Source organism: Myotis daubentonii, chromosome 2 (assembly GCF_963259705.1).
Source record: "Myotis daubentonii chromosome 2, mMyoDau2.1, whole genome shotgun sequence".
Classification (NCBI taxonomy): Eukaryota; Metazoa; Chordata; class Mammalia; order Chiroptera; family Vespertilionidae; genus Myotis; species Myotis daubentonii.
Genome location: NC_081841.1, coordinates 53,588,425 through 53,596,840, shown reverse-complemented (window position 1 = coordinate 53,596,840; position 8,416 = coordinate 53,588,425). Strand labels below are relative to the sequence as shown.

General features: G+C 50.1%; 1 protein-coding gene across 1 annotated transcript; it reads right to left on the bottom strand.

Annotated features, from left to right (window-relative positions):
* Positions 1-280: 280 nt before the first annotated feature.
* Positions 281-6,835, bottom strand: AMHR2 (anti-Mullerian hormone receptor type 2). The gene is given in 11 exon segments (XM_059680979.1): positions 281-1,009; positions 1,011-1,057; positions 1,226-1,373; positions 1,576-1,748; positions 1,893-2,007; positions 4,859-5,089; positions 5,183-5,316; positions 5,503-5,577; positions 5,841-6,032; positions 6,306-6,488; positions 6,787-6,835. Coding segments are annotated over 11 exon segments (1,566 nt in total). The 3' UTR covers positions 281-790.
* Positions 6,836-8,416: the final 1,581 nt, after the last annotated feature.

Sequence of the window (8,416 nt, the reverse complement as noted above, 5' to 3'; positions counted from 1 at the left end):
CGCTGCTGTACACACTCAGCTGTCAGCCGTGCTTCCGGGTCTGCGTCCCAACAGTCCTCTAGGATCTCTCTAAGAACACCAGGGTCCTGGGAATAAGGACCAAGAGGCAGGCTTGACCCCAGGACCCTGAGTCGGCTCATTAAAAGATGTCCACCACCCTCCCCTACCCCTCCCTGAAATCCCTCCTTCTTATCTTGTTGCCTGAGACAGGTTCTCTGGGTGCCTCTTCCAAAGGGCCCACCTTTTCCTCTGAGGAGCTAATTCTGGTTATGGCTTAACATGTTGATGAGAAACTGCTCTCCTTCCTTTCGGGCAAACAGGGTCTTCTGCAAACAGTCTCCGGCCTCTGTTATCTAACACAGCCAATACTTGTGCAGTGGAAATTTTAGTCCAGGTATTTCAGACCAGGTAGCAGGGAAGGGGTTCCTGTTAAAAACTATTTGTGCAGACCACTAACATTTCATTCTTAGGCTACTGCTTTAACCTTTTATACCCAGAACTGGCTTTATTGGGTCATGTTAGGAACACAGATGTGTAGGACAGAACGAGGAATGATTGGATTGAAGGTTGGATGCCAGTGTACCGGGAGAGAAGCCATCTTGGGGACAGTGCTCAGGGCAGGGAGCAAAGCCAAGGAGGACTTCCTGAAGCAGGGGCTGCAGAACAAGGCTAACGGATGGGGAGAAGAAAGACACGACTGAGCAAGGGGGAGGTGTGAGCCTCAGAGTGAGCTGTGTGAGACGTATGGTGGAAGAGGATGAACTGAAATACAGAGAAAGTTTGCCCAGCTTCAGCTGAACATGGCGCAGGAGTGGTGGAGAAGAAGGGATGGAAGGAGTAGAGGGACTGGTCCTGGCAGACAAGCCCTTGAAGCCTGTGCCCAGACTCTCCAGGTCCCGAGCCCACCAGCCAGTGGCTTCTTACTGTGCAAAGCAGCACCAAGTGGGTGGGATGTAAGGGCGCCTTCTCTCCGCCACTGCCAAGGTCCATAGCTCACAGGTGGTGGGGGGTGCTGCCCAGTTCTGCCTCATAGGCCAGTTGGAAGGGTGGTGGTCTGCTGTCTGGGGGAAAGCACCAAAGGATTACGTGTCAGCTAGCGCTGGGGCTGCCTTCCTTGTGGAAAGACCAAGGGGAGAAGGCCAGAGCTTCCTGGGTCAGGAGGTAGGTGGATCTGGAATGGATGGGTCCACTGGGGACGAGAGGGGACTGTTGCACCCATCCTTACCAGGCCACAGATCCGGGCAGCGGCTCAGGATCTCCCACAGGAGCAGAGCCAGAGAATAAACATCGGCACGCCGGAGGGCCGTGCCCCAGTCCTGTAGGTCCAGAGTCTTGTCCAGGAGCTCCGGGGCCATGTACCTCTGGGTACCAGCCTGGAGAGAAAGGCGTGGAGGACCAAGAATCATCTCCTTGATAGCCTTCACCACAACACTGGTCCATGCAACATCCCCCAACTACAGACTCAGCAATGTCCCAAACGCTGCAGGTGCTGCTGCACTGTTGCTATAGCAATGGGCACATCTTCAGCAGCAGCAGCACCATTATCATAGGCCTCATCCTTATCCAGGTACTTACCTCCATGATGGCAGCTGGGCCTTGGGGTTGAGTAGGGACCCAGGTGGGGGGCGGAGTGAGGCCAGGTAGCACCAAGGCGAGGCCCAGGTCTCCAATGGCACATGACCCATCCTCCCTAATGAGCACATTCTGGCTGCTCAGATCTCGGTGGGCAATACCTGGTTTATATTGGCCTGTGGGAGAAGCCAAGGTTGAAGGGGCATGGATCTTCTTCCTTCCCCTTTTGACCCAATCCTTCCCCTCCAAGCTAAGGGAGAATCAGAAACATAGTAGTGTGGCTCCTGATTCCCATGGCTTCTTGCTCGCAGCTCACCCACCATCCTGCCAGCGCTCCTCATGGAGAAATGCCAAGCCCTGTGCCAGGGACAGTGCCATCCGCAGGGAACGTCCCCAGTCACTGGTGTGCTGGGTCAAGTAGTGGCACAGGGAACCCTGGGAGAAGTACAGAGAAGAGGGGGACACACAAAGCTGGAGGTGGCTGATCCACCCCAGAAGAGAGGTCAATTGACAGACTTCCCCCTGCATCTCTCAGCAGACCAACACACTGACACATTCAGGGCAAGATAACAGGCAGTAGAGGAGTGAGAATGCGCATAGTCAGACTGACAGGAAAAATAGTAACTCTAGTCCAACGGTCCTGAGCACTAACTGTGGGCCAGGCAATCCTCACAACAATTCTAGGAGGAAGGTACTCCTGTCACTCCTGTTTTTCAGATGAGGAGCTTGACAGAGAGCTGACTAAGCTTGCTGGAAGTCACTTGGTGAAAGAGAAGTGGAGCTTGAACCCAAGCAGTCTGACTCCAGTGTCACTCACAATTAACCACCTTAGACTGCCTCAGAGGACTTTGGACAAAGGCAGAAAAAGGAGAGACAGGATGAACTAGGCCCAGGCACCCCTCATGAACAACCTGGCTTGAGGTGTCAAGCCTGTGTGGTAGAACTGGCCAGTGAATAGATCTGTTGGGTAGGGGAGTGGCAGTTGGGAAGCAAGGGAAAATTGTTGGGAAGCAAGAGTCCTGCATTTGAGCCTGGCCAGTGTTGCTCAGTGGCTGAGCATCTTCCCATGCACTAAGAGGCCACTGGTTTGGTCCCTGCTGGGTGGCAGGCAGGAGGCAGCTGATGGATGCTTCTCTCTCATCAATGTTTCTATCTCTCGCTCTAAAATCAATAAAAACTTATTTTAAAAAAAGAGTTCTGCATTTGACCAACATTGAGCACTTTCCGTGTGCCAGGAAAGTTAAACAAATAAACAAAACCAAAAGAGCAGTGATTTTTGAGCTGAGCAGTGAGGCACATGGTGAAAAAGGGTACTTTCCAGAATTCAAGATTTCAGAGGTGGAGGAGCTATGGGTGCTGATACACTCTCAAGTCCTTAGTTAGGCCCACAAGGCCAAGTATGGTCTGGTCCTTGCTACCTCTTCCTCTTCATCCTTATTGCTCATGGGTCTGCCCCTTGAGTCACGTCTCCTTATTCTTCTCTTGTAAGTAGCATGGCCCTGTCTTTCAACACCTAATATAGTTGACATTTTAAACTTATTTTTGTGTTTACTTGACCCACTTCTGTCTCCCCTACTACTCCATAAAATCTGTAAAGGCAGGGAGGGACTCAGAGTGTTTGTCCTAGCACTCAGGACAGTGCCTGACACACAATTCATAAATATTTATTGAATGAATATATGAATAAATTTGAAGGGCTATGCCTCAAGGTATTTCTTTTAAAAAATATATGTTTTTTAACTGATTTCAGAGAGAAGAAAGGGGAGGGAGAGAGGGATAGAAACATCAATGATGAAAGAGAATCACTGATGGGCTGCCTCCTGCAATACCCCTACTGGGGATCGAGCCCACAACCTGCACATCTGCACATATGCCCTGACCAGGAATTGAACTGTGACCTCCTGGTTCATGGGCTGATGTTCAACCACTGAGCAATGCAGGCCGGGCGTGTGTGTGTGTGTGTGTGTGTGTGTGTGTGTGTGTGTGTGTGTTGTTTGTTCGTTCGTTTATTTTGGTTTTTTAATTGATTTCAGAGAGGAAGGGAGAGGGAAAGATAGAAACATCAATGATGAGAATCACCTCCTGCACACCCCCTACTGGAGATCAAGCCTGTAACCCGGGCATGTGCCCTTGACTGGAATTGAACCCGGGACCCTTCAGTCCTCAGGCCAACTCTCTATCCACTGAGACAAACCAGCTAGGGCTTTTGTGTGTTTTTTAATTACTCACCCAAGGATATTCCTTCCATTGATTTTCAGAGAGAGTGGAAGAGAGGGAGGGAGGGAGGGAGGGAGAGAGAGAGAGAGAGGGAACCATCGATGTGAAAGAGACACATTGTTTGCTTTCCACATGTGCCCCATGGCGCAGGAATCCAACCTGCAACCCAGATATGTGCCCTTGACTGGGAATCAAACCCGAGACCTTTCAGTTTGCAGATTGACATTCTAACCACTGAGAAACACTGGCCAGGGCTCAAGGTATTTTAAAAATATATATTTTTATTGATTTTAGAGAGGAAGGGAGAGGGAGAGAGAGATAGAAACATCAATGATGAGAGAGAATCCTTAATTGACTGCCTCCTGCACACCTCATACTGGGGATTGAGACCACAACCCGGGTATATGCCCTTGACTGGAATTGAACATGGTGTTCTATCCACTGAGCAAAACCAGTAGGGCTCAAGATATTTATTTATTTATTTATTTATTTATTTATTTATTTATTCATTCATTCATTCATTCATTCATTCTTTATTTTTGGTTAATTCTCACCCAAGGATATTTTCCAATGATTTTTTTAGAGTGTGGAAGGGAGGGGGAGAGACACAGAGAGAGAAACATTGATGTGAGAGATACACATTGATTAGTTGCTTCCCGCAAGTGCCCCAACCCTGGGCCAGGATTGAGCCTACAACCGAAGTACATGCCCTTGATCAGAATTGAACCTGAGACCCTTCTGTCCATGAGCCGATGCTCTAAATACTGAGCCAGACCAGCTAGAGTTCAAGGTCTTTCTTTAACAATGATTTTCTTTAAGGTACAGAATATAAATTATTTTGATTTTTTCCTTTCCTTAGCTATTTTATGGGTTAAAAGTATTAGCAGGTATTTCATGTGTGATAGAAAAAAAATATGAAAAATAATTTTTAATGTTTTAGAGAACAGGAAATCTAAAGCAGAAGAATAAGCATGGACAGGGCTCAGCTGACATCCAGCTCCCCCCACCCCCATCTCCGTCCCCATTCACACACAGGCAAACACGCACATGTACATTTCTTGGTCCTCACCTTGGGGTGCAGTTCCAATACCAGCAGGGGCCCACAGAGCAGGGGCCCAGGTCCTCCCCTGCTGGCAGTGATAAAGCGGACAATGTGGTCGTGCTGCAGGCCTGGCAGCTCATACAATGCTCTCTCAGCTCGGAACTGGGCCATAGCCCTCAAGGGGAAGGTCTTGATGGCTACCAGCTCGCCTTGCAGCTGCCCAGCCCACACCACTGCGTGACCTCCTTCCCGGATTACCTGGTGGGATACGGTGTTGGGTGTGGACGAGGCTTCCCCCCCAGCACACCCTCTGGGAGTACTCAGAGGACACCTTCCTCCCGCCCTGGGCACCTGGGAGAAGCACAGCTCAGGCAGCTCAGGCAGCTCAGGCAGCTCCGCACTCCAGTCCCTGCTTGTGTCTGGCTCTGGCTCTGGCTCTGGCGCTGGCCCACCTCTCACTCTGCAGGCCTTTCTCTGTAGCAGGGCTGGGGTAGAAAGAGCCTTAGAGTCAGAGAGCATGGGAATGGAGACTGGGAAGGGGGCTTTGTGGGAGGTAATGGGAGTCAGGTTGTAGAGATCTCAGAACCAGAGGGTCAAGGAAGCCTGGAGAAGGGTCAGAGCTTTGGGGCAGTGTCTTGGGGTCACAAGTGAGGGATGGGGCAGATTAATACCCAAGATGATGCTGCCCAGCAGCAGCAGCAGGAGACACAGCGCCAGCAGCACCAGCGCCATCCAGATGGACTCGCCTGGGCATTGAGGCAAGAATGCAGGCTGGATGACCCTGCCCCAAATCTACTCTCTGCTCCTCTCCCCTCCTCAGAAATCTTGTTTCTCCACCCACCCTCACCCTGGTCACAAGCCCTGTTATCTCACAGTCACCAGGGCAACCAACTTTTCAAGGCCAGAAGGAGTGAAGCTTGGGACGGGGGTAGGGTGAGAACTGGCCCTGGTTCTACCTCTCCTAACCTGGGCCCCAGCCTCCACCCAGGTTCAGCACCCCAGGGGTTACCTGAGATGGCCTGGGGACCCTGGGAACCAGGAGTCCCAGGGCTCCCCAGAGGAGGCAGGTGGCTGTAATTGGCATTGCAGAAGTCAGTGCCACAGGAGCAGGTGAAGAGAGTGGAGCTGGGACTGGGCTGAGCTCGGGGGCTTGGGTCACATCGCGGGGACTCACAGCCTGGCTCATCACTGTCTCGGCATCCTGATAGGGTAGGATTAGGAAAAGAGGAGAGAAAGGGATTAAGAAAGAGAAGAAGAAAAAGAAAGAGAGATGGAGAGCGAGAGAAAGAGCATAATGAAGTCTGGGGAGAGAGAGGATAAATCCCTTCTCAGAGGCATCCCTTCCATCTGATATGGGCTCTTCTTTTCCCTCCACACATTCCATTTTTCCTCCTCTCCCTCAGTTGCCACCCCCACCGCAGGATGTACCTGTCTCCCGCCCTACCTATCACCTGCCATATATTTTGCCATTCACCTTGCATCTCCACCTGTGCCTGGTCTTGGGTCAGGTTCCAGATCCCAAAGCAGCAGTGGCTGTAGAGGCAGCGGATAACCCTGGGGGGCCCTGGTCCTGCATCTAGCAGCTTCCCCAGTGTCTTTGTGCTTCCCCGCACTCCAGGGGCCTCAAAGAACACACAGGTCCGCCTGCTTGGGGGTGCTGTGGCCCAGGGTGGGGAGGGGAGGTTTAAGAGAGTGAATGCAGGGTCAAAAACAGCAGCCAAAAGGAGAGACAAAACATGTTTCCTATCCCAGGGCCAGCATGGTAAAGCCATAGGAGGAAACAGTGTCAGCAGAGGCCTGGAACCTGACCCCCACCATGGGGACACATGGCTCTACCCGTCACCCTCACTCACCCACCCCACTCACCACTCTTCCAAAGGGGTGGCTGCTGCTTCAAATGCTCCTTTCCTCAGTGGGTGAATGGAAGGATCCTGCCCCTCCCCATAGACACTTACCTTGCACAGCTTTGGGAAGCAGTGCCCAAAGCCCCAGAGTACCCAGCATCATTTTGAAGGAGGCAGCAGACCTGCCCCTGGCCAGAGCTTCCTTCAGATACAGGGCCCTGGGGCTTCTGATCCCTCAGTCCCCTACTCCGCCCTCCTCCCTCTTTCCAGTCTCTGTGGGGGAGATGGCTGCTGTGGGGGAGAGGATGGGTGTGGGGAAAAGCAAGGAGAGGGAGGAGCAGAGAACCAATCTCATATCCTCCTCTATTCAGCCACCTCCTCTTTTCTCTGCAAGTGGGAGGAGGGGGCCTTGGAGGCCCAGCTGAGAACCCAGTGATGCTTAACTTCAAACCTCTGCCCTTTGCTGACCCTGGGAAAAAATTACAGGATCCTGTTAGCTAAGAAACCAAAGTGAGGTCAAGTGCACAAAGCCAGCCGTTCAGCTATGCCCAAGATCCCTTCTAACCCTTATCTAACCCTTTTTAGGTCTAAGTCCATAACTCCCTGAGCAGAGAGAGACTTCACAGCCCATACTAGAGTTTACCTCATTTTCCAAATTCAAGAATCAGAAATCAGTTATATAAAATTTCTTGGATTTAAAAAAAATCACATTGAAAATGGTATCATGCCGAAACCGGTTTGGCTCAGTGGATAGAGCTTCGACTTGCGGACTGAGGGGTCCCAGGTTCGATTCCGGTCAAGGGCATGTACCTGGGTTGCGGGCACATCCCCAGTGGGGAGTGTGCAGGAGGCAGCTGATCGATGTTTCTCTCTCATCGATGTTTCTAACTCTCTATCTCTCTCCCTTCCTCTCTGTAAAAAATCAATAAAATATATTTTTAAAAAAATGGTATCATGCCGAAACTGGTTTGGCTCAGTGGATAGAGCGTCGGCCTGCGGACTGAAAGGTCCCAGGTTCGATTCTGGTCAAGGGCATGTACCTTGGTTGTGGGCACATCCTCAGTGGGGAGTGTGCAGGAGGCAGCTGGTTGATGTTTCTCTCTCATCGATGTTTCTAACTCTCTATCTCTCTCCTTTCCTCTCTGTAAAAACTCAATAAAATATATTTAAAAAAAAGAAAATGGTATCATGGTAAACTTTATGTTGCCAGAATTTTAAAAATCACTTTGAGTCACACACTGAACCAATCACTATTAATGAGAATGTAACAAACTTCTATTGAGCACCTATGTGCTAGGACACAGGTAGGGTTATGCATTTATAATCACCCCATCTAATTCTCCCATTAAACTATTTGTTATTATTTTTTAAAATTATTATTATCACTTTATAGGTAAGAAAGCTGAATTCAGGTAACTTGCCCAAGATGATTTGAACCTAGGTAAGTCTGACTCCAAAGCCCAGGCCCAAAAGAAGAAGAAGAAAAAAAGAGCCCAGGTCCTATTCTTTGCATTATGCCTGAAAACAAGTACAAAACACAGCAATAAAAATATTTCCATTTAGTACAGCACTTGAATATTTGAATTTGGATGGTTGAGAGAAAAATATACCACTACCTGCCAGCAGGCCACTAACTAGAAAGGGAAGGTACAGTTCAAACTATAACCACCAGAGGTCAGCAGATATAGGAGAAACGTAGGTGCAGGGAGGGGCCAGCAACAGCCTCTTCTGATGATTAATG